This window comes from Heliangelus exortis, chromosome 3 (assembly GCF_036169615.1).
Source record: "Heliangelus exortis chromosome 3, bHelExo1.hap1, whole genome shotgun sequence".
In the NCBI taxonomy this organism is placed as follows: Eukaryota; Metazoa; Chordata; class Aves; order Apodiformes; family Trochilidae; genus Heliangelus; species Heliangelus exortis.
The window spans coordinates 115,044,252-115,069,241 of NC_092424.1; the positions used below are offsets into that span (position 1 = coordinate 115,044,252).

Consider the following 24,990-nt stretch of genomic DNA (forward strand, 5'->3'; position numbering starts at 1 on the left):
CCCTCCCGCTCCTCTCCTCCTCCCGGTGTCCGCCCCGCTCCGCGCAGGCCCCGCCGGGCGCTAGGACCGCGCGGCGGGCGGCGTTGGGTCGGTGCTGCAGTGGAGGCGGCGGCAGCGGCGGCGGCGCTGCGGGAGGAGGAGGAGGAGGAGGAGGAGGAGGAGGAGGCCAGGCCGGGCAGCGCAGCAGCGGCTCGGCACGGCTCAGCACGGCCCGGCACGGCTCGGCACGGACCGCCGGGGCCCGCACCGGCGACAGGTAACCCCCCCCCCGGTGGTACCGACCCAACCGGAGAGAACACCCCCCCCCCCCCCCCTTTCCCTCCCTTCGTTTCGCCTCAGGCATCCCGGGGGAGCACTTCGGGCGGGCTCGGCACCGTTCGTCCGCGCTCGGCACCGCTCGGGGCAGCTCGGAACCGCTCGGCAGCTTTCGCCTCCGACATCGGCCCTCCGAGACCCCCTCCCCAAAAAACGGGACGGGGACATCGCGGAGGGGCCCCGGGGAAGGAGAAGGGGGGGAATGGAACCGAGCAGGAAAACATGGCCGGGCCGACACCCGCCGACGGGGACGGGCTTCGAAGGGGCCCCCCCTCCCCGCCCCACCGCCCCCGTCGCCGGCCCGTCCGGGCCGGCGACGGGGGCGGTGGGACGGGGAGGGAGGGGGGGGTCTTCAGGCCCGGTCCCGGTGGAGCCTCCGTGTCCTTGAGCGCCGCGTCGGGCGGCTGAAGGGCAGCGAGGGGCCTCGCCGGGGGGTGTCACCGCCATAACCCCCCCCTCCTCACAGCCCTTGAGAGCCCCCCCCCCTCTATAGGACCGTAAAGTGGTGGGGGGGGGGGGGGGTGTGCGGAAAGTTTGATTTTTTGCAGCAAAAATCCCCTCCCCGCCGCTGCCCGGGGGGGGGGCTGCACGCCCACCCGCTGAAGATTAGGGGTTGACCGCCAGGTTGGGGGTTTTTTTTGGGGGTGTAGGGGTGTCCCCCCTCCTCTTTTCCCTCCAGTCGTGCCCCCCCCCCCGTCTTGTGGGTAAATGACATTTTTCCTCCCCGCTCAGTTTCCTCTTTTCTTCATTTCTTCCCTTTGTGTGACGTCGGACGGTGTCACCAACGGGGGTGGCTTTGGGGCGCCTTGACGCAACCCAAACCCCCCCTCCTTAAAAAGCCACCCCTCCCCCCCCAAAAAAAAAACAAAAAAAACAACCAAAACAACCAAAAAAAGAGAAACCCCCCAACCCCAAACCCACCCTGGGGGGTGGACATGGCGGTGGCCGCCGGTGACTGCTCCCGGCAGCTCCCGCGTCCTGGGTGCTGACTCAGCTCCAAAAACTTCCTGGTGGGATCTGAACGGTACCGGGATCCAACCGGCACCGCCATCCGGCACCGCCGTCCACCCCCGGATGGCTGCCGGTACCGCTCGGCCTTGGTGTCACCGACCCAGGTGACACCGTGGGTGTCCGGAGATGGTTCTGTGCCACACCGGGGCAACAGCTCGGGTGCCTTCAGGTGTTGGTGGTTTTGGGGTAGGTTCGGCTGGTTTTGGGTCTTCCTGAGGATGGGCACATCCACTTGACGCCTTCCCACCCGCTCTGCCAGTGCCGGGACGGTGGTGCCATGCCGGTGCCCGCGGCGTGCCGTGCCACACCGTGCCATACAGTGCCACACCGTGCCACGCCGAGGCAGCAGCGTGGGCACCTTCAGGAGTTGCTATTTTTGGGTGGTTTTCGGGTATTTCGTAGGCCGGGTGCATCCAACCCAACCAGCACCTTCCCACCTGCTCTGCCAGCGCCGCGCCAGCTGTGCCATAACCACGCTCCTGGCACGCTGTGGCAAGGTGGTTGCTTGGGGACCTCCAGACGTTGCTGGGTTTGGGGAGTTTTTAGGTGTTTTTAGGGTGTTTTTTAGGACAGCCACATCCACCCAACACCTTCCCACCAGCTCTGCCAGCACCGTGCCGGCTGTGCCACGGTTGTCCCTGCGGCACGCCGTGCTGTGCCATGGTGACTGCTTGGGGGAACCTTCCAAGCGTTGCTATTTTTAGGCGCCTTTGGGTGTTCCGAGGTGTTTTTTAGGTGTTTTTAGGGTGTTTTTGAGGACTGGTTGATCTACCCCAACACCTCCCCACCAGCCGTGCCAGCACCGGGCCGGCTGTGCCGTAACCATTCCCCGGGGCGAGCGCGTGCGTGCGTGCGCGCCAGGTGAAACCACCAGCACACGTGTGTGCACACGCGTGTACGCCCGGGGCCACGCGTGTGCCACGCGCCTCACCCCCCACCCCCCCCCGCCCTCACCCCCCCCCTTCCCCGTGGCGTTTTGGCGTTTGGCTTTTTTTTTTTTTGGCTGTTTTACACCCAAAACATCCTCCTCCCTAAAAAACACACCCACAGGTGACAAGGTCAGGGCTTTGGTGACAAACGAGGCGGAGGGGTTGGGGGGGGGGTGGGGTCCCCATCCCAAATCGCCCCCCACGCCGTGGGGGGGGGGGGGTGACTCACGGCCGGGTCCCCTCTGAGTCAATCCTGAAGTTCTTGAGGAGGAGGAGCGTGGGGTGGTGGTGACTCAAAGTGACAATAATAATAATAAAAATAATAATAATAATACTACACTGCGGCACTTGTCACTGGGGGTGGTGTTTGGACGGGGTCCATCCTGTGTCCCCAACGCCAAAGGCGTTGGGGACACAGGAGGGACCCCGTCCAAACCTGGTGGATGTCACCACGGGTCACCTTAGGACAGGGCAGGGGGGGACACTGCGGTGACAAGGGGACCCCGCTGGCCCTCACCTAAAATGGCCGTTTGGGTTTTCCTGCGGCACGGCGGCAGCGAGATCCCAAAAATAGAGATAATACACATTAAAAAAAAAAAAAAAAATATATATATATATATATATATTAAATCAAACTGGGTGGGATTTGGGTGGGTTGGATCGGGTTGTTTTTTTTTTGTTTTTTTTTTCTGGTGTGGTGGTTTTTTTGGTGTGGTGGGTTTTTTTTTTTTTTTTAATTACGGAATTTTCTCCCCGCCGTGGGCTCCTGAAAAATAAAATCGTGATAATAATCGAAGGCACCGCAACGCCTCTGCCGGCGTGACACCCCCGGGGCTGCCGGGTGTCCCCCCCCTCCCCGCACCCCCACTTAAATACCGGCAAATCCCTCCCGGGGTCTTCGGCTGCGCCCGCCCCGGGGGTCCCTCAGCAGCCTCACCCCGGTGGGTGCCCCCCAGGAAGGGGTCGGGGGGCAGGCACCGCAGACCCCTCCTCAGCCCAGCGCCGGTAAGGAGGGGGAGAAGCGGGGACGGTGCCAGGGGGGGACGGGACTCCCCCGGTGGGTTTGTGGGGCAGCCCCACTGATTTTAGAGCTTTCTGGGAAAAAAGCTGCAGAGCTTTTTCGGTGCCCCCAACCCCCCTCCCCCGGGGACCCCTCGGTGTGGCCGGATGGTCACCGTGAGCCCCCCCACGCCAGAGGGACCCCCGGGCTGGGGGCTTCGGGGGGGAGCTGAGCCATGTTGTTTGGCTGCCGGGGGGACACCAGCACCCCCAGGGCCTCCGGGACCCCTGTGCTGCGGCGCTGCTGGGGGGTCCCTGGGGGTCCCTGCTGGCACGGGTGTCCCCGGGGCGGGAGCAGCACCCCGGGGGTCGGCTGGGCGCCGTGTCGTGACATGTCGTGGTGTGTCGTGCCGTGTCATGCCGTGCTCTGTGTGTTACGCCGTGTCGTGCCATGGCAGGTAGCATGTCGTGCCGTGTCGTGCTGTGTCATGCCGTGTCGTGCTGTGCCAGGTGTGTCATGCTCTGCCATGTACGTATGGCATGCTCTGCCATGTATGGCATGCTGTGCCGTGCCAGATAGCATGTTGTGCCATGCCATGCTGTGCCAGGTGGCATGATGTGCCATCTCGTGCCATGCTCTGCCATGTTGTGCCGTGTCATCCATGTTGTGCCATGTCATGCCATGTCGTGCCGTGCCTTGCCGTGCCATGCCATGTCGTGCCGTGCCATGCCATGCCAGATGGCGTGCTGTGCCAGGTCATGCCGTGTCGTGCCATACCGTGCCATGTCGTGCCATGTTGTGCTGTGTCGTGCCAGATGGTGTGTCGTGATGTGCCGATCCGTGTGCCACCAGTGCCCGAGGGGTGCCCATGGCAGGGGGTGACAGGGGGGTGCCAGCCCCTCACCGGGGGTCTCCATGGCACCGCTGTGGGGCACCGGCGGGGGGTGAAGGTGCCGGGACATGAGTGGGGGGGGGGAAATAGGGACACCCCCGGGGTCCTCGAGGGGCACAGGAGGGACAGGGGGGACCCTTTGGATGAAGGGGGGGGGCACCCCGCACCCCCAGCCCCATCCCGCACCCCCCTCCCCATTCCCCGCCCACCAGAGGGGCCGCGATGTGGGGGGCGGGGGGAGGGGGGCGGGCGGGGGTGCAGCTCCTGCCCCCCCCCCGCAGACCCCCCCCCACCCTTACCCCCTCGCAGCCCCCTCCTCCGGTGCCCCCCTCCCACCTCCCCCCCCGCAGCCCCCCCGCCGCGGGCCGTGGAAGGCTCTAGAACAGCCGCAGCTCGGGGCCGCGGGGCCGGGCGGCCGGGGGTGCGGGGTCGCCATGGCAACAGGTGCGGGGCGGCAGCACCCCCAAACACGCCCAGCCCCCCCCGGGCCCCCCCGCACCCTGCACCCCAAAACTGTACCCCCGCCCCCAACCCCCCCTGCACCCCCAACCCTGCACCCCCCACCCCGAGCCCCCAAACCCCACCTGCACCCCCAAACAGCACCCTGCTCCCCCCAAACTCCACCTGCAACACCAAACCTGCACCCTGCACCCCAAACCATGCCTGCACCCCCACCCTGCACCCCGCACCCCCAAACTCATCCTGCACCCCCAGCCCACACCCCTAAACTGCACCCCAAACCCTGCACCCCCAGACTGCACCCTCTGCTCCCCCCCAAACAACACCTGCAGCCCCTGAGCTGCACCCCCACCCCAAACCACACCTGTACCCCCAAACTGCACCCCCAGTCCCCACCTGCACCCCCAAACCTCACCCTGCTCCCCCCAGATGGCTCATGCACCCCCCAAGCTGCACCCCACCTGTCATTCTGTGCACCCCACACCCTGCACCCCCGGAATTCACCTGTACCCCTCAGCACTGCCCCTGCACCCCCAAACCGGAGCTGCACCCTGCACCCCATCCTCTGCACCCCACATCCTTCACCCACACCCCACAGAACGCACCCCACACCCCCTGCCCCTCACCTGCCCCCATGGCATGCACCCCACACCTGCACCCCACACCTGTACCCCACACCTGTACCCCCCCCATACCTGCACCCCATGGCATGCACCTGCACCCCACACCTGCACCCCATACCTGTACCCCACACCTGTACCCCCCCCATACCTGCACCCCATGGCATGCACCTGCACCCCACACCTGCACCCCACACCTGTACCCCCCCCATACCTGCACCCCATGGCATGCACCTGCACCCCACACCTGTACCCCCCACACACCTGTCCTCCACACCTGCACCCCACACTTGTACCCCCACCCCACACTTGCACCCCACACTTGCCCCCCAGCACCCAGCCCCCCCACCTGCACCCCCATTTCAGCCGCTGCCCCCCAGCCCCATCCCAGCTCCCCCGATTGGGGGGTGGGGGGTGCGTGTGTGTGTCCCCCTCACCTCTCCCTTCCCGCAGGGGCAGGAGGAGCCAGGCAGGGGCTGGCGGTGGGTGACGGCCGCGGGACCCCCCCCCTGGGCACCAAGAGCCGGTGGGCTCCCCTGGGGTGCCCCCCACCCCCCCCTGCCATGCCGTCCAGCGGGACCCTCGACACCAGCAGCCCCGCCCCAGACAGAGAGGGGCTCCACACCCCAAAGGTAGGGGGGCTGGGGGGGAGGGGAGCACAACCCCTGGGCTGCCCCATGACTCCATTGGGGGGACTGGGGGGCACAGGACCCCCCATGCTGTCCCCATGGCTCCATTGGGGAGACTGGGGGGCACAGGACCCCCCGTGCTGTCCCCATGGCTCCATTGGGGGGGTTGGGGGACACAGGACCCCCCATGCTGTCCCCATGGCTCCATGGGGGGTTGGGAAGGATTGGGGGGCATGGGACCCCCCTGGTGACATCCCCATAGCTCCACCGGGGGGTGGGAGGGTTGGGGGGGTCCAGCTCTGGGCTGGCAAATGAGTGTGGGGGGTGACCACAGGCTGTGTGTCCCCCTGCCACCCCCCAGGGTCTGGGGGGTTATGGGGGATTTGGGTATTCCTGGCTGGAATGGGGGGACAGCCCCATGGCTCTGGGGGGCAGACGCTCAGCTGGGGGGACCTTGGCACCAGGATTTGGGGGTGGCAATGGGGGGGGTGTCCTGGTGTCCCCAGGGGTGTCTTCTGGTGTCGCTGTCACCAGCCTGGAGCCACCCCCCTGGTGTCCCCCCTACACCTCCCCATGGGGGTCCTGGGGGGCTCAGGAGTCTCTGGGTGCTGTGGGTCAGGGGGTCACCTGTGTGCCAGGGGGTGCTGGTGTCCCCTGTCCTGGAGGTGACAGGGATGGCAGTGGGGTCTGCAGGCAGACACGGGGACAGGGACACAAGGGGACAGTAGCAGAAGGGGACACAAGGCTGGTGACACAAGGGCAAGTCCTGCCATGACCCCTGGGATGTGGTGTCACCTCCCAGTGAGGTCATCATGGTGCCCAAAGGGACACCAAGGGACGAGGCCATCCCTGGGGCCGGTCACAGCGGGGGTCACACTGAGGGTGGCCTCGGTCTGGTGACACCGAGCTCCAGCACCCATGCCAGGGGGTGACCCCCCGGCTGTGCCCCCCACCCCCAGGGCTCTGGTGGGTGTCCCTGGGGGCTCCTGGTGACATGGGGGGGCCCCATCCTGAGGGCCCCGGGCAGGCTGGAGGGGTGGGACTGTGAGAAGAACCCCATGAGGTTCAACCACACGAAGCAGAAGGTCCTGGACACGGGGGGGCATTCCCAAGGACAGATCCATGAGGATGGGCTGGGAACAGCCCTGAGGAGGAGGCCCTGGAGCTGCTGGGAGGGCTGGAGCAGCTCTGCTCTGGAGCCAGGCTGAGAGAGTTGGGGGTGTTGAGGCTGGAGAAGAGAAGGCTGCAACGGGGAGACCTTAGAGCACCTTCCAGTGCCTGAAGGGGCTCCAGGAAAGCTGGGGAGGGACTTGGGACAAGGGCCTGGAGGGATGGGACCCTGCGAGGGGGAAGGGTTTGCAGCTGGGAGAGGGGAGATGGAGAGGAGATCTTGGGCAGGGAGGGAGGGAGGGAGGGAGAAATTGTTTGGTTGGACTTGGTGATCTCAGAGGTCCTTTCCAGCCATGAGCATTCTGTGATTCTCAGGTGTGGGCCATGGGTTAGTGGTGGCCTGGAATAAGGTGATGTCCTGGCTGGGCTGGAGTGGGATAGGACAAGGGGGAAGGGTTTGGAGCTGGGAGAGGGGAGCTGGGGCTGAGATGTGAGGGAGAAATTCCTTGGGGTGAGGGTGCTGAGCCCCTGGTTGCCCAGGTTGCCCAAGGAAGCTGTGGCTGCCCCATCCCTGGCAGTGTCTCAGCCCAGGTTGGATGGGGCTTGGAGCCCCCTGGGCTGGGGAGGGGTCCCTGACCATGGCAGGGGGGTTGGGACTGGGTGATCTCGAGGGTCTCTTCCCACCCAGCCCAGTCTGGGCTGTGGGACTGTGGGTTTGGATGAATCCCCCCCAGGGACCCCTTTGGCTCCAGCACCAGGACAGGGCTGGAACCAGGACCCTGATGTCACCCTTGGACCCCTCCCAGAACCTCCCTCCTGGGGCCATGGGGGGAGTGGGGGTCCCTGTGGGGCTGACCCCCCCCCTGCTGCGGTGCCACCGCTCCCTGCTCAGCCCCAGAGGTGCCAGGGCCAGGGGCAGGGCTGGGGGGCTGGGGGCACAGGGACAGGCGGGGGCTATGGGGCACCACAGATACACATCAGCTGTGGGTCCCAGAGCCACGGGGCACCACGGGGCACCACGGGTCAGCCATGGGTCACCATGGGTCACCATGGGTCAGCCATGGTTTCAGGGGGACTCAGCTGTGTGGGTCCCACCATGGCCACTGGCTCTGAGCCCCCCTGGCCACCAGCCCCAGCCCCCCTGGCCCTCCCCCTGCGCCCCCTCTGACAGGGGGCACACAGACCCCCACCCACACACAGCTCCCCACCCTGCCACAGCATCGGGGACCCAGTGAGGACCCTGAGTGGGGGTCCCTGGCACACTGTGGTGCTGGGTGGGGGGGTCCCTGGGTGGGGGTCTTGGGTTAGGGGTCTCCAATGAGGGTCCCCAGCACATCAGGGTGCTTGGGTGGGGGTCCCAGGGGGTGTCCCTGGCACACTGTGGTGCTGGGTGGGGGTCCCCGACACCCCATGCTGTGGCATCCACGCAGCCCTTTGGGTGCAGGGGGTCGGGGGGTGGGCAGGTCCCCCCATGGGGGTGCCGGGGGCTGCCCGGACCCCCGCCCCATCCCCACGGTCTGTGCCCGGCTGGCAGGGCGAGGAGGAGGCCGAGGAGACCCCGAGCAAGGAGGAGAAGGCAGAGGTGGCCATGAGGAAAGCGGGGCGGCCGGGCCGGAAACGCAAACACACCCAGGTGAGACCCCAGCCCCGGGGACAGCCCCACACCCCCTGGGTGCTGCCATGGGGACCCTGGGGACACGGGGACACCAGGATGGGGACGCAGGAGTGGTGGGGGTGGTGGCTCTGCACGTGGTGGTGCCACCTCTGGGGCTTCAGGTGGCTTCTGGTGGGACATGGGGATGGGGACACAGGGACACGGGAGTGGGGGGCTGATGGGACATGGCAGTGCCAGCAGTGGGGATTTGGTGCCTCCCGGTGCAGTGTCCTTGTCCCCAGCCCTGTCCCCAACCCCTGGGGACAGCAGTGAGTCCCGGACAGGGGCTGACAGACCCAGCTGGGAATGGGATGGTCCTGGGCTGGGAGCTGTCCCTGCCTGTCCCCATCCCAGCTCTGTGTCAGTCGGGACATGTCGGGAGGGTTGGGTCGTGCTGGGGTGGGGTGTTGGTTCCGGTGTCGGTTCCGGTGCCGGACAATGCTGGCACTGGGACAGGCTGGGAAGGCGTCGGGAACAGATGGGCCTGGGAACCAGGAACCTGCAGCTCTGACACCATCAGAGCCTCCCAGCACCCCAAACATCCCCAGCACCCCAAACCTCCCCCAGCACCCCAAACATCCCCAGCACCCCAAACATCCCCAGCACCCCAAACCTTCACAGCACCCCAAACCTCCCCCAGCACCCCAAACCTTCACAGCACCTCAAACCTTCCCAGCACCCCAAACCTTCCAGCACCCCAAACCTCCCCCAGCACCCCAAACCTTCCCAGCACCTCAAACCTTCCCAGTACCCCAAACCTTCCCAGCACCCCAAACATCCCCAGCACCCCAAACCTCCCAGCACCCCAAACATCCCCAGCACCCCAAACCTCCCCCAGCACCCCAAACATCCCCAGCACCCCAAACCTCCCCCAGCACCCCAAACATCCCCAGCACCCCAAACATCCCCAGCGCCCCAAACCTTCACAGCACCCCAAACCTCCCCCAGCACCCCAAACCTTCACAGCACCTCAAACCTTCCCAGCACCCCAAACCTTCCCAGCACCCCAAACCTCCCCCAGCACCCCAAACCTTCCCAGCACCTCAAACCTTCCCAGTACCCCAAACCTTCCCAGCACCCCAAACATCCCCAGCACCCCAAACCTCCCAGCACCCCAAACCTCCCAGCACCCCAAACATCCCCAGCACCCCAAACCTCCCCCAGCACCCCAAACATCCCCAGCACCCCAAACCTCCCAGCACCCCAAACCTTCCCAGCACCCCAAACCTTCACAGCACCCCAAACCTCCCCCAGCACCCCAAACCTTCACAGCACCCCAAACCTCCCCCACACCCCCAAACTTCCCCAGCACTCCAAACCTCCCCAGCACCCCAAACATCCCCCACACCCCCAAATATCCTCCACACCCGCAAACCTTCCCAGCACCCCCATGCCCCCGGCACTTCCCAGAGGTCAGGAAAGCCCCGGGTGGGTATGAGCTGCTCCAAACCCCCCCACTGAGACCCCGTGTGCTGCGCCAGGACGTGTTGAACCTGTGCTGGGACGTGTCAGGACACGTGTGTCATGTTGGGACATGTGGAACCATGCAGTGCCATGTTGGGAAGTGTCAGGACACATGTGTCATGTTGGGACATGTGGAACCATGTAGAGCCGTGTTGGGACATGCCGTGTTGAGCAGTGTCGGGCCATGTTGAGCCATGTTGAGCTGTGTTGGGCTGTGTTCAGCTGTGTTGAGCCATGTTGTGCCATGTTAGGCCATGTTGGGTCATATTGAGCTGTGTTGGGCTGTGTTGAGCCATGTTGAGCCATGTTGGGCTGTGTTGAGCCATGTTGAGCTGTGTTGTGCCATGTTGAGCCATGTTGGACTGTGTTGAGCTGTGTTGGGCTGTGTTAGTCCATGTTGGGCCGTGTTGGGCCATGTTGAGTCATGCCATGCCCCCAGCCCATGGCTGGTGCCTCCATGATGGTTCCATTCCCACCCTCCCTGTCCCCTCCTCACTGTCAGAGGGGTCACACCCAGGGCCACCCATGTCCCATGGCCATGGGTGCCATGGCACAGGGACCAGGAAATGGCAGCCACGTGTCCAGGCCTGGAGGAAGTGGGTGGGGGGCAAGGAAGGCAGAGCCCCCCTGAGACCCCAGAGCCCCCCGGGCCTGGCTGGGGACAGGGAGAGAGGGGCAGCACCAGGGGGTCCCAGGGGCCCCAGGACCAACCAAGTGTCCCTGTCACCCCAAGACCCACTGACCCCCCCCACTCACCCCCCACTCACCCCCCACTCACCCCCCACTCAGCTCCTCACTCAGCTCCCCACTCACCCCCCACTCACCCCCCACTCACTCCCCACTCACTCCCCATTCACCCCCCACTCACTCCCCACTCACCTCCCCACCCACCCCCCACTCACCCCCCACTCACTCCCCACTCACCCCCCCCACTCACCCCCCACTTACCTCCCCCCTTACCCCCCACTCACCTTCCTACTCACCCCTCCCTCACCCCCCCACTTATCCCCCACTCACCCCCCACTCACCCCCACACCCCATCTGGAGCAGGGCTGGGGGCTGCTGGGACCCCACCAGCACTCCCTGGCACAGCGGGGAGCCCTGGGGGTGGCAGCTGTCTGGGGGTCTGCATGTCCCATGGTATGGGACAAAACCCCCCTGGAGAGCAAAGTGTCCCCCCCAGCACCTGCCACCTCCTGCCCTGTGCCTCAGTGTCCCCTCCCCAGTGGGCAGCAGTGGGTGCCACAGCTCCGTGTCCTGAGGGTGCCTGGGCCTCACAGTGTCACCTCATTCTGTCTTGTCCCTGGAGGTGCCATGGCTCCATGTCCTGAGGCCGTGAGGGTGCCATGGCCATGTGTCCTGGGCCTCACAGTGTCACCTCATTCTGTCTTGTCCCTGGAGGTGCCATGGCTCCATGTCCTGAGGCCGTGAGGGTGCCATGGCCATGAGTCCTGGGCCTCACGGTGTCACCTCATTCTGTCTTGTCCCTGGAGGTGCCATGGCTCCATGTCCTGAGGCCCTGAGGGTGCCATGGCCATGTGTCCTGGGCCTCACGGTGTCACCTCATTCTGTCTTGGCCCTGGAGGTGCCATGGCTCCGTGTCCTCGACCCAAGGGTGTTGTGGCACTGTGTCCTTGTCCTGAGATTGACATTGTTGGGTGTTCTGGTCCTGAGGGTGCCATGGCACCGTGTCCTGGTCCTGGGGGCTTCAGGGCCATTTGTCCCAGCCATGAAAATGCCATGGTGTTGTGTCCCCCTCCTGAAGGTGCCCTGAGCCACGTGCACAGCTCCTCAGGATGCTGTTGTCATTGTCCTGAGGGTGCCATGGCATTGTGTCCTGCTCCTGAGGACCTCATGGCACCATGTCCCAGTCCTGAAGCTGTGGTCGTGGTTCTGAGGGTCCTGAGGGTCCTGAGGGTCATGTTCTGCTCCGGAGGGCCCCATGGCTTTGCTTTACCCTGTCACAAGGATGTGTTGGTGGAGTGTCCTGGTCCTCAGGGTGTCCCCATCCTGAGGATGCTGTGACACCATGTCCTGCTCCTGAGGAGACCACAGACAGCTCCGTGTCCTGGTCCTGGGGGCAGTTTTGTCCCCCTCAGGACAAGAAGGACATTGAAGGGCTGGATATGTGGTTCTGTGGTGCTGTGGTTGTGTGATGTCCCTGTCCTGGTCCTGCTGGTGGTGTTTCCACGGCCTGAGGGTGCCATGCCCGTGTGTACTGCTCCTGTGGGTGTCATGGCAGTGGTGTTGTTTGGAGAACACCAGGGGTGTCCTGAGGCCACTGCAGCATCTCTCTGTCCTGAGGGTGTCTTGGCCACTTTTTCTGGTCTTGAAGCTGCCGTGGTGTGAGTCCTGATCCTGAGGATGCCGTGTGCTTGTATCCTGGTCCTGAGTGCACCGTGGCTTCTTGTCCTCATGGTGTCACCTCCATTTACCTGGGTCCTGAGGATGTCATGAGCATGAGTCCTGGTCCTGAGGAGGCCATGGCTCCATGTCCTGTTTCTGCTGCTGTCCCAGCAGTGTGTGCTGGTCCTGGGGTGCCAGGGCAGGATGTCTGCACCAGGAGTGTGCCAGCCCGTGGTGTCCCAGCCCTGCGGTTGCCTTGGCAGTGTGTCCTGGTCCTGAGGATGCCACCTTCAGATATCCTGGTCCTGCGAGTGCCATGTGGCCTGGGGGGTGGGTGGTCCCCATGGTGTCACAGCAGTGTGTCTGTGTCCTGGGGACTTCGTGGCCCCGTGTCCTGAAGGTGCCATTGTAGCCCTGACCCACCCTGCAGGCAACTGCAGCCTGGTGACCCTGAGGTGCTGCTGGTGGGACTTGGTCTTTTCATCACTTTTGGTCCCCAGCCTGTCCCTACATGGTGGAGCTGCAGCCCTGGGGGTGGGGGCTGTGGTCCTGGGGTGCTGCCTGGGGCTGGGGACAGGGTCTGGGTGGCTCTGCCGACGTGGTGGCTTGGTGGTGGTGGTTTGGTGATGTTTTGGTGGTGGTGGTTTGGTATCTCCTTCCATAGAATCAAGGAATCATTTTGGTTGGAAAAGCCCCTCCAGAGCATCCAGTCCCAACCATCAACCCAGTGCTGCCCAGGCTCCCCCTGCCCCATGTCCCTCATCCCCACATCCCCAGGGCTTTCTCTGAAACCCCTCCAGGCATGATGGGGACTCCAGCCCTGCCCTGGGCAGCCTGGGCCAGGCCCTGACAACCCTTTCCAGGGAGAAATTCTTCCCCAGCTCCAACCTAAACCTCCCCTGGCACCACTTGACTTGTGCCAAAAGTTCCTCTCAGCCCATGGAGTGCCACCTCCCACCTCCATCCCTGCAGGTGGAGAGCAGTGACAGCCCCAAGGACACCGCAGCTGCCCCCAAGTGCCCAGAGGTGCCCCCGGCCGAGCCGCTGCCCAACGGGGAGGTGGAAGGGGACGGTGGTGGTCAGTGGAAAGAAGGTGGTGGTGGCAGCAGCCCCAAGGGCGGGCGGGCGGAGGAGGAAGAGGAGGAGGAGGAGGAAGAGGAGACAGAGAGCCTGGGGGAGGGGGAGGCGGGCCGGGGGCTGGAGAACGGGCGCTGCACCCCCAAGGAGGGGCTGGACCCCCCGGCCGAGGAGGGGGAGACGGTCCCCTCAGACCCCCAGAAGAAACGTGGGAGGAGGAAACTGATGGAAGGCACCGAGAAGAGTAAGAGAGGGCCTGGGGACATGGGGATGGGCGGTGGGTGGGCTGGGGGACACGGGGAAGGGAGAGGGGCTGAGACCCCCGGGCTGCGGGGTGGGGACAGGGGTATTGTCCCCTCCTGGGTGGGCCCGGGCCCCGCAGGGACTGCTCCCCCAGCCCCCCCTGCTCCCCAAGCCCCCCCAGGCCCTCTGGACCCCCTGGGTCTCCCAGAACCCCTGGACCCCCTGGAATTCCTGGTCCCTCAGGAGCCCTCAAGACCCCCTGACCTCCTGTGCCTCCAAACCCCCCCCTTGGGCCCCCCGACCCCCCTAGACCCCCAGCTGGGGTGCAGGGTGCAGCCAGCTGAGGTCCCAGCACCCATTGTCCCCTGGGAGCAGGGCCCAAGCCCCTCACCCAGCTGGGGGGTCCTTTGTCTCCCCCCCTGTGAGGTTGGGGGTCCCTGGGCAGCCTCTCCCTAAGCCAACCCCCCCCAGCTAACAGCCCCTCTGCTCCCTGCAGGCAACAAGGAGGAGAAGGAGGAGAACAACTTCGACAGCCTGAAAATGGAGGCAAGTGCAGCTGGGGGGACCCCGCGGGACCCCCACCCCTGGAACCCCACAACCAGCATCCCTGGGACCTCCCACCCTTCCCATGGCTCCAGCACCCCAGTGGTGGCCATGGTGGTGCTGTGGCCGTGTCCCTCCCTTTCTCTATGGTTCCACCACCCCATGGGGACCATGGCCGTGCTGGCACCATGTCCCTCACCCTCCCCATGGCTCCACCATCCCGCTGGTGGCTGTGGTGCTGCCATGGCTGTGTCCCCCACTTTCTCTATGGCTCCATCTCCCCACTGGTGTCCATGGTGGCGTTGGGACCGTGTCCCTCACCCTCTCTATGGTTCCCCCACCCCAGCGGTGTCTGTGGTGGTTCCAAGGCTGAATCCCCCACCCTCCCCACGTCTCCCCCAGCCCAGCGGTGGCAGTGGCGGTGGTGTGGCCGTGTCCCTGACCCCGGTGTCCCCGCAGGGCTCCCGGGGGAGGCTGCGTGGTGGTCTGGGCTGGGAGTCGAGCCTGCGGCAGCGCCCGGTGCAGCGTCACACCTTCCAGGCTGGGGACCCCTACTACATCAGCAAGAGGAAGAGGGACGAGTGGCTGGCACGCTGGAAGAGGGAGGTGAGGGACACCCCGGGGGGACACGGGGCAGGGTGGGCTGTGGGGTGCTGCTGGGGTGCTGTCCCTCTGCACCCAGCCCCTCGGGGTGCTGCTGGAGGCACAGCTCAGGGTGGATGGCCTGGGAGTGCCACAGCTCCTCGTCCTGCTCCTGAGGTGTCATGTTGGTGGGTCCTGGTCATCATGGTGTCACCTCCATGTGTCCTGGTTCTACAAGTCCTGAGGTCCTGAGAGTGCCATGGACACGAGTCCTGGGCCTCACGGTGTCACCTCATTCTGTCTTGGCCCTGGAGGTGCCATGGCACCGTGTCCTCCACCCAAGGGTGTTGTGGCACTGTGTCCTTGTCCTGAGATTGACATTGTTGGGTGTCCTGGTCCTGAGGGTGCCATGGCACCACGTCCTGGTCCTGGGGGCTTCAGGGCCATTTGTCCCAGCCATGAAAATGCCATGGTGTTGTGTCCTTCTCCTGAGGACCTCATGGCATCATGTCCCAGTTCTGAGTGTCCCCGTGGGGCACAGGGCATGGCTCTCACACCCCGTGGCTGTGCTGGATGTGGCACTGGTGATTTCCCCTCCAGGAGGTCCTGGGGCCTGTCACTTGTCACCTCTGCTGTGTTTTTAGCCAGCAAAGCCACCAGCCATGTCCCTCGTCCCTGGGCAAAGCACAGACACCATGGCAGGGACACCCAGGCCTGAGGTGGGGCAGGGTGGTCCCAGCAGCCCTGTGGGGACAGGGATGGGGACAGCCTGGTCCCCTCCAGCTGGGACCAGAGCCAGAACTGATGGAACCAGGCACTGGGCCTGGTGGCTCCATGATGGGACACCCTGGGGACAGCACAGCACCTGACCCTATGGGTTCTGTGGGCAGGGATGGGGGGAGACAAGGACTGGATGGGGATGGGGATGGGGAATGGGATGGGGATGGGGAAGGGATGGGGATGGGGAAGGGATGGGGACAGGGAAGGGATGGGGATGGGGATGGGGATGGGGATGGGGATGGGGAAGGGATGGGGACAGGGAAGGGATGGGGATGGGGATGGGGATGGGGATGGGGATGGGGATGGGGATGGGGATGGGGAAGGGATGGGGACAGGGAAGGGATGGGGATGGGGATGGGAATGGGGGTGGGAATGGGGATAGGAATGGGAATGGGGATGGAGAAGGGGATGGGGAAGGGGCTTGGGATAGGGATGGGGATGGGGAAGGGATGGGGATGGGGATGGGGATGGGATGGGGGTGGGGATGGGGATGGGGATGGGGATGGGAATGGGGGTGGGAATGGGGATAGGAATGGGAATGGGGATGGAGAAGGGGATGGGGAAGGGGCTTGGGATAGGGATGGGGATGGGGAAGGGATGGGGATCAGGATGAGGATGGGGATGGGGATGGGATGGGGGTGGGGATGGGGATGGAGTTGAAGATGGGGCTGGGATGGGAGTGGGGAAGGGATGAGATGAAGCTGGAGATGCAGTGGGATGAGGATGGGAACAGAACAGGGAGGGACAGGGGAGGGGATGGGATGGGATGGGATGAAGAAGGGAATGGGGTGGAACTCGAGCTGGGGTAAGAAGTGGAGGGGTGGCACAGGGCCAAGGACAGGGTGTGGAGCTGGAGGTGGGGCAGGGACAAGGATAAGGACTGGGGGTGAAGCTGGGCTGGAACTGGAGATGCTGGGGGTGGGCCCCGTCCCCAGGGCAGGATTGTCCGTCCCCCCCCCCCAGCTCTGCTCGGCCCTAACGACCCTGGATGGGACATTTCCTCCCCCTGCCCCCCGGGCAATCCTCACCTTTGTGCCACCCGCCTGTCCCTGCCCGGGGACAATTCCTGTCCCGATGGCTTTGTCCCAGGTCCCCAGAGCAGCTTTGTGTCCCGGGGGGGGCTGGCAGGGGGGGTGTGTGACAGCCACGTGTCCCTTTGTCCCCACCTGGGGGTGACACGTGCCCCGGGTGGGGGCTGGGGGGCCGTGGGGGGCTCCGGGGGTGTTGGTGTTCCTGGGTTGGGACATGTGGCTGGTCGGGGACATGTTGGGGACACCCCACTGCTGGGGAGATGCTGCAGGAGGGGACTGGGATGGCTGGGCACAGACCAGTGACATACTGGTGTATGCTGGTGGGCTGAACTGGGCCATGTGGTTCCAGACCAGTCCAGTATTGGTCTGTGCCATGGGGTTGGTTGAACTGGGCCATGCTGTCCCAGACCAGTTCCATACTGGGATGTGCTGATGGGTTGAACTGGGTGATGTGGTCCTGGACCGGTCCGGTACTGGTGCGTGGGGATGTGCTGAACTGGGCCGTGTGGTTCTAGACCAGTCCAGTACTGGTCTATGCCAGTGGGTTGAACTGGGCCGTGCGGTCCCAGACCAGTCCAGTACTGGTGTGTGGCGCTGGGCTGAACTGGTCCCAGCCCAGTTCCCCCCATGGGCTGAACTGGTGCGTGTGGGTCGGCGCCAGCCAGTCCCCAGCTGGTGCCACCGGTGCCTCCCGGGCCGGCGGGTTCGGAGCCCGCGGGCGGATTCCTGTGGGCCCGGCCCGGCCCACCGGGGGGGAAGGGGGGCGGGGGTCGCGTCCCCGCACAAAAGGCGGCACCAGCCCCCAGCCCGGCACAGCCTCAGCCTGAGCACCGCCGGACCGGACCGGCACCCGAACACCGGGGGGGACCGAGCGGCACCGGGCACGGGGTGAGAGCCCGGCCGAGGGGAACCGAGATGAACCGAGCCGACATGAAGGGGGCTGAGATGAACCGAGCCGGGTCGGGATGAACCGGGCCGGGACAGGCCGAGATGAGATGAACCGAGCCGAAGCGAACCGAGCCGGGCTGGGACAAACCGAGATGAACCGAGACAAGATGAACCGGGCCGGGCAAAGCTGAACCGAGCCGAGCTGGGACGAACCGAGGTTAACCGAACCGTGTTGTGACGAGATGAACCGGGCCGGGGCGAACCGAGATTAACGGAGCCAAGCCGAGCTGAACAGAGCCAGGCCTGGACAAACCGAGCTGTACCGGGTCCAGTGGAACCGAGCCGGGCCGGGCAGCCCGAGTGTGCCGGTGTCCCGGTGCCGGTGCGGGTCGGGGGCTGCAGGGGGGTCCGTGGGGGGGTCGCCCCGCGCTGTCCCCCCGTGGCGGCCCCTCCCGCCGCAGCCAACCGCGGGCCCGGGCTGCGCCATGTGACCGGGCGGCAGACAAAGGCCCGCGGGCCCCGCCGGACGGGACGGGACGGATCGGTTCGGCACAGCTCGGTCCGGCACGGCCCACCGCGGCTCCCAGCCCGCATGGGTAGGTGGCACCGTGGGGAGGGCGGCTTTGCCTGGCCCGGCTCGGTTCGGTCCGGCGTGGTTCGATTCAGTTCGGCTCATTCACTTCGAGCTCGGTTCGGCTCCGTCCGGACCGGTTTCGTGGAGGGCGGTTCCCGCCCGGCCGAGCTCTGTCCCCAGGGGGGGCCGCAGAGCCCAGCTCGGTTCTGTTCTTCCTTGGCCCCGTTCTGTCCTGGTTCTGCCTCGGGGCTCTGTTCCGGTTGTGTCCCAGCCGGTCCCGCTCGGTTCCGGACCCTCAGCCCGGAGGCGGGGGGACAGCAGTGACACGGGGGAGGGGGGGACATTGGGTGGCTCCAGAGCTGGTGACGGGGGAGGGGGGGTGTCAGGGGCCACGGGTGTCCCAGCTCCTTGGGGACACGCAGCTGCCACCTCCCCCCACCCCGGCTCCCCCGGCAACTCTGAGCCGCCCTGACCGCAGAGGGAAACTGAGGCACGGCAGCAGGGTGGGGAGGGGAGCTGGGTTTGGGGGGGGGTCCAGGTGTGCCTCCCATGCCTTGCCGAGGCTGGGGGGGCTGCCAGCCTCGCGCGGGGGTCCCTGACCTCCCCCCGTGTCCCCGCTGTCCCCAGGCGGAGAAGAAAGCGAAGGTGATCGCCGTGATGAACGTGGTGGAGGAGCCGCCGCGGGCCGAGCCGCAGAAGGAGGAGGAGGCCACCAGCCCCCCCCTCGCCGCCCAGCAGCCTACCGACCCCGCCTCCCCCAACGTGGCCACCACCCCCGAGCCCGCGGTGGCCGAGGCTGGCGACAAGAACACCTCTAAGTCGGCCGACGACGAGCCCGAGTACGAGGTGAGGGCGAGGGGAGGAGGGATGCTTGGAGGGGGACACCCCCCCTCACCCCCCCATGGTCACCCCGGTGACGTGGATGATGTCCCCCGGGTGGTGGCACAGGACGGCCGGGGCTTCGGGATCGGGGAGCTGGTGTGGGGCAAGCTGCGGGGCTTCTCCTGGTGGCCCGGGCGCATCGTGTCCTGGTGGATGACGGGACGGAGCCGGGCGGCCGAGGGCACCCGATGGGTGATGTGGTTCGGCGACGGGAAGTTCTCGGTGGTAAGTGGTGGGGAGACACCCCCCAAAACGAACAAAAGGCCTGGTCCCCAAGTGTCCCCACCCCCCAGCGGCCACCTCCTGCCCCCCAGGTCTGCGTGGAGAAGCTGCTGCCCCTCAGCTCCTTCGCCAGCGCCTTCCACCAGGCCACCTACAACAAGCAGCCCATGTACCGCAAGGCCATCTACGAGGTGCTGCAGGTGGGCACCCCGGGGACACCCCGGGGACATCGGATGGGGGTGACACGGGGTGTGGGTGGCACTGGATGCAGGCGACAATGGGTGTGGGTGACGCTGAATGCGGTTGTGTCAATCAGCTGTGGTTGACATTGGCTCTGGGTGGCATCAGCCATGGGTGACATCAGCTGGGGGTGACACTACCTGCAGGTGACACTGGCTGTGAGGTGGCACCCGTGGTGGGGTTTCTGGGGGTTGTGGGCAATGGGGAGGGGTCCTGCCTTGCTGGGGGTCCAGGCAGTGCTGGGGGTGTCAGGCCCCCCCGCTGGGTGGGTGACAGCCAGACCCCCACAGGTGGCGAGCAGCCGGGCAGGGAAGATCTTCCCAGCGTGTCCTGAGAACGATGAATCCGACACCTCCAAGGTGGTGGAGATCCAGAACAAGCAGATGATCGAGTGGGCCCTGGGGGGCTTCCAGCCCTCTGGCCCCAAGGGCCTGGAGCCCCCCGAAGGTGAGGGGGGGAAGGAGGGCGACCCCCAGGGTGGCATTGGCAAGTGTCCCTTGCTGGTCCCTCGCCCCCCGGTCCCTTGTCTGGGGGGTGGCAGGGCATCCTGTGGGGTGTGGGACCACCGGAACCCCCAGATGGGACCTCCCTGATGAGATGGGACCCCACTGATATGGGACCCCTCTGGTGGGACATCATGGATGGGAGACCCCATGGATGGGACCTCCCTGCCCCTGAAGAGATGGGACCCCATGAATAGGACATTGCTGGTGGGACATCAGGGATGGGACCCTAGGGATGTGACCCCGCTGATGTGGGACCCCCCCTGATAGGACACCATGGATGGGACATTTCTGGTGGGACACAAGGGATGGGATCCTGCTGGTGGGACCCCAGGGATGTGATCCCACTGATACGGGACCCTCCTGATGGGACACTATGGATGGGAGAACTCATGGATGGGACCTCCCTGATGGGACCCCATGGATGAAACCCCTCTGGTGGGACCCTCAGAGATGAGACCCCCAGAAATGGAACCCCACTGATGGGACCCCCGCTGAGGACACCCTAGTGATGGGACCCTAGTGTTAGGACCCCAGAGCTGGGACCCCAGAGCTGGGACCCTGCTGAGGGGTCCCCACTGATGTGACCCCCCCAGAGGAACGCAACCCCTACAAAGAAGTTTACACGGAGATGTGGGTGGAACCCGAAGCAGCCGCCTACGCCCCACCCCCCCCCGCCAAAAAGCCCCGGAAAAGCACAACGGAGAAGCCCAAGGTCAAGGAGATCATCGACGAACGCACCCGAGGTACCCCCGGGGGGGTCCCTGCACCCACTCCCCACCCCCCACAGGGCTTTGGGGGGAGGCATCACCCTACTGGGGGGGCTGGCAGAGCCCTGTGCCTCCCCCCCCCGGGGGTCTCCTCCTGACCCCCCTCTCCCCGCAGAGCGTTTGGTGTACGAGGTGCGGCAGAAGTGCAGGAACATCGAGGGTGAGTGTGGGGCTGGGGGACACACTGCACCCCTGGCTGGGGGGACACTGCACCTCTGGCTGGGGGGGGGGCAGTGCACCCCTGGCTGGGGGGGAAGGGCTCAGCTGGGCCAGGATGGTGACCAGGACCCTTGGGGGGCTGGGGAGTGGTGGAGGGGGGTGGTGGGACCCCTGCCCTGCTGACCCCAGGGTTGGTCCCCATTGCATCCCGGGCTGTCCCAGGGGTGGGGGCAAAGCTGGGGGGTCCCAGATCAGGGGGGTCTGCAGGACCCAGCCCCAGGGGTGTTTGCAGGGGGCAGCAAGGGGGGGGAGGCCCTGGGTGTAATATGTCCCCTCCTGCTTCCCCCCAGACATCTGCATCTCCTGTGGGAGCCTCAATGTCACCCTGGAGCACCCCCTGTTCATCGGGGGGATGTGCCAAAACTGCAAGGTAGGGCGGGGGGCACCAGGGGCCTGCGCCCCCAGACCAGCATCACCACTGTTCTTCTCCTGAGCTCCCCATCCCTGGCATTCCCATCCCAGCATCACCACCATGTCCATCCCACATCCCCGTCCTGCTGTCCCCATCCCAGCATTGCTCCTGTCCTCAGAGTCCCTGGTATCCTGGTTCTGGCTTCACCAGCATCCCCATCCTGCTGCCCCCATCCCACCGTTCCTGTTGTCCCTGGAATTCGTGGCATCCCCATCCTTACGTCCATGGCACACCTGCTGTCCCCCTCCCAGCACTCCTGGTGTCCCCCCCCATCCTGCCACCCCTGTTCCAGCAGCATCCCCCCCATCCTGACACCCCCATCCCGTTGTCCCCCCCCACTCCATGGTGCCACCAGTGTCCCCCTGATGCCGTGTCCCCCCCAGAACTGCTTCCTGGAGTGTGCCTATCAGTACGATGACGATGGGTACCAGTCCTACTGCACCATCTGCTGCGGCGGCCGGGAGGTCCTCATGTGTGGCAACAACAACTGCTGCAGGTCTGGCCACGGGGCTGGGGGCAACGGGGTCCTGATGGGGGGTGGTATGAGCTGGTGGCACCCGGGGTGGGGCTGGAACATTTTGGTGATGTCCCGGTCCTGCTGTGGGGCTGTGGGAAGTGCAGGTCCCAGCCACGGGGATGGCTGTGGGGCAGGGGAGGTCTGGGCAGTGGGGCTGAGGGTCCTGGTGGGTGTTGGAGGGTCCCACTTTGCCCCCCTGCTGCTGGCCTAGGGGGCACTGGGGGTCCCTCTCCCCCCCAAGCCTTCCCTGTGATTGCCACACCCCTGACCCATCCCCATGTGTCCTCCCCGTCCCCCTCTGCCCTTTCCCTGTGACCCCAACCTTCTGGCTACCCCCCCTGCCCCTTCCCCACCTTCCCTGCCATGACCCCATCCCCATCTTCTCCCACCCTCTTCCCATGTCCCCCCCACCCCACTGGATGCTGCTCTGACCCATCCCCATGGGCCCCCCCAACGCTGTCCCCATGTGTCCCCCACCCCCACGGGTGTCCCCCTGCCCTATCGCCACGTCCCCCTGGCCTGTCCCCACGTCTCCCCGCTGCCCCCCAGGTGTTTCTGCGTGGAGTGTGTGGATCTGCTGGTGGGCCCGGGGGCAGCAGCCGCGGCCATCAAGGAGGATCCCTGGAACTGCTACATGTGTGGCCCCCGGGGGCTGCAGGGGCTGCTGCGGCGCCGCGAGGACTGGCCCGCCCGTCTCCAGATGTTCTTTGCCAACAACCACGACCAGGAGTTCGTGAGTGACCCCTGAACTCCCTCCTCACCCCCCTCTCACTCCCCCCTCTGCACCCCCCCACTCCTCCTGCACTCCCCCTCACTCCCCCCTCACACCCCCTGCACCCCCCCCTCGCCCCCTTTGCACCCCCCTCTCTCCCTGTATCCCCTCCCACCCTCCCTGCACCCCCTCCTGCACACCCCCTGCACCCCCTCCTCACCCCCCCTGCACCTCCTCCTCGCCCCCAGCACCCCGGTCCTGCTCATCCCTAGGACTCTCCTCACCCCCAGGGACTCTGCAGACCCCAGAGACTCCCTGTGGACCCCCCAGCCCCCCTCCTGATCCCCAGGATCCCCTCAGTGACCCTTAAGACCCTCCTGAACCCCCCGGAAGCCTCCAATGACCCCCCATGGGACCCACCTGTAACCCCTAAAAGCCTCCTGAACTCCTTGGAACCCCCCCCCCAGTAAGCCCTCAGGACCCCCCAGTGGAAACCCCCAGTGACCCCTGTCCCCTCCGGACCCCCACCTCAAACACCCCTATGTCCCCTTGTGGTCCCCATCTCCCCACTCCTCACTGCCCCCCATGTTGTCCCCCCATTGTCCCCACTGCCTGACACCCCCCTGCCCCCCAGGACCCCCCCAAGGTGTACCCCCCCGTGCCAGCTGAGAAGAGGAAACCCATCCGGGTGCTCTCGCTCTTCGATGGCATCGCCACAGGTGGGTGGGGGTCCCACACATCCTGGGGGGGGGTCCCACAGGTCGGGGGGGTTCCAGACCCTGCTGTGGGGTGTAGTGGGGGTTCAGGACTTGAGGGGGGTCCCCAGCCACCTGACTTTGGAGCAGGGGGGGTGGGCTGCAGGGGGTGCCTGCTGGTGGAAGGGCATGGCAAGGGGATGGGGGTCTGGGGGTTCAGGGAAACCAGGGGGGGTCTGTGGTCCCCCTGCCCACCCACCCCCCCTCCTGCTGATGCTGAAAGACCTGGGTGGGCTATGGGGGGTCGTGGTGTCAGGGGTCACATTAGGGGGATGGGGGAGTCCTGGGGGCGTTCAGGTAAAGCTGGGGGGGCCCGGGGGGGTCCGTGTCCCCCCTGCCCACCCCCCCCTCCCCGCAGGCCTGCTGGTGCTGAAGGACCTCGGCATCCAGGTGGACCGGTACATCGCCTCCGAGGTGTGTGAGGACTCCATCACCGTGGGCATGGTGCGGCACCAGGGAAAGATCATGTACGTCGGCGACGTCCGCAACGTCACCCAGAAACACGTACGTCCCCTGGGAGGGGTCCCCACGGCCACCCCGCTGTCCCCACAGCCAACTCTGTGTCCCTAGACCCCCCCAATTATCCCTACAGCCATCCTGGATGTCCCCACAGCCACCCCGATGTCCCCACAGCCACCCTGATGTCCCCACAGCCACCGCCATGTCCCACAGCCACCCTGTCCCCAGCGTGGGTCCCATTCCTCCTCCCGCATCTCTGCCCGCTTTGTGCCCGCCCCATCCCACTGCCACCCTCTCCCCATGTCCCCCCTGGCTGTCCCCTGGGTGGTGGCAGGGGTCCCACCGCCCTGTCCCCATTGCAGATCCAGGAGTGGGGCCCCTTTGACCTGGTGATCGGGGGCAGCCCCTGCAACGACCTCTCCATCGTCAACCCGGCCAGGAAGGGGCTCTATGGTGAGTGGGTGTCCCCAGGGCCACCACTGCTGCTCCCCCGGCCCCTGGTGCTGACCCGGACCCCCCTCTGTCTGTGTCCCCCCCCCAGAGGGCACCGGGCGCCTCTTCTTCGAGTTCTACCGCCTGCTCCACGAGGCCCGGCCCAAGGAGGGGGACGACCGACCCTTCTTCTGGCTCTTTGAGAACGTGGTGGCCATGGGGGTCAGCGACAAGAGGGACATCTCGCGCTTCCTGGAGGTGGGTGACAGGGGAACGGGTGGTGGTGGGGTCCAGGTGGATCACAGGGTCCCAGCTGGAGTCCCGGTGGGTGTTGGGATCCCAGTACAAGTGGTGGGATCCAGGTGATGGTGGGGTCCTGGTGGGTGTTGGGATCCCAGTACGGGTGGTGGGATCCAGGTGATGGTGGGGTCCTGGTGGGTGGTGGGATCCCAGTACGGGTGGTGGGATCCAGGTGATGGTGGGGTCCTGGTGGACAGTGGGGTCCCGTCAGATGATGAGGTCCTCATGGGTGGAGGGATCCCAGCTTGAGTCCCAGTGGGTGGTGGGGCCCAGGAGACAGTGGGTTCCAGCAGTAGATGGGGTTCCCTGTGGGTGGGTGGGGTCTCAGTATAACTTGGGGGGGGCAAGAGGAGTCCTGCTGGGGAAGTCCTGCTGCGTCCCAGATCCTGCTGGTGAAGTGTGGGGGTCCTCGTGATGGAG

The 24,990-nt window shown here is 65.8% G+C and overlaps 2 protein-coding genes across 2 annotated transcripts in view; one reads left to right on the forward strand and one right to left on the reverse strand.

The window, feature by feature from the left end:
• Positions 1-24,990, forward strand: part of DNMT3A (DNA methyltransferase 3 alpha) — a 29,995-nt gene continuing 5,005 nt past the window's right edge. The window contains exons 1-19 of the mRNA XM_071742308.1: positions 1-256; positions 5,680-5,858; positions 8,500-8,598; positions 13,402-13,750; positions 14,246-14,295; positions 14,752-14,898; positions 18,775-18,993; positions 19,096-19,254; positions 19,344-19,451; positions 19,782-19,938; positions 20,591-20,740; positions 20,880-20,924; positions 21,274-21,353; positions 21,779-21,891; positions 22,462-22,645; positions 23,259-23,343; positions 23,738-23,883; positions 24,201-24,291; positions 24,380-24,528. Of these exons, the coding sequence (XP_071598409.1) occupies positions 5,790-5,858; positions 8,500-8,598; positions 13,402-13,750; positions 14,246-14,295; positions 14,752-14,898; positions 18,775-18,993; positions 19,096-19,254; positions 19,344-19,451; positions 19,782-19,938; positions 20,591-20,740; positions 20,880-20,924; positions 21,274-21,353; positions 21,779-21,891; positions 22,462-22,645; positions 23,259-23,343; positions 23,738-23,883; positions 24,201-24,291; positions 24,380-24,528 (2,400 nt within the window). The 5' untranslated portion in view covers positions 1-256; positions 5,680-5,789. The remainder of the gene's footprint in view (positions 257-5,679; positions 5,859-8,499; positions 8,599-13,401; positions 13,751-14,245; positions 14,296-14,751; positions 14,899-18,774; positions 18,994-19,095; positions 19,255-19,343; positions 19,452-19,781; positions 19,939-20,590; positions 20,741-20,879; positions 20,925-21,273; positions 21,354-21,778; positions 21,892-22,461; positions 22,646-23,258; positions 23,344-23,737; positions 23,884-24,200; positions 24,292-24,379; positions 24,529-24,990) is intronic.
• Positions 18,259-24,990, reverse strand: part of OST4 (oligosaccharyltransferase complex subunit 4, non-catalytic) — a 59,640-nt gene continuing 52,908 nt past the window's right edge. Inside the window, exon 2 of the transcript XR_011725480.1 lies at positions 18,259-18,269. The gene's annotated coding sequence lies outside the window, so the exon portion shown is untranslated. The remainder of the gene's footprint in view (positions 18,270-24,990) is intronic.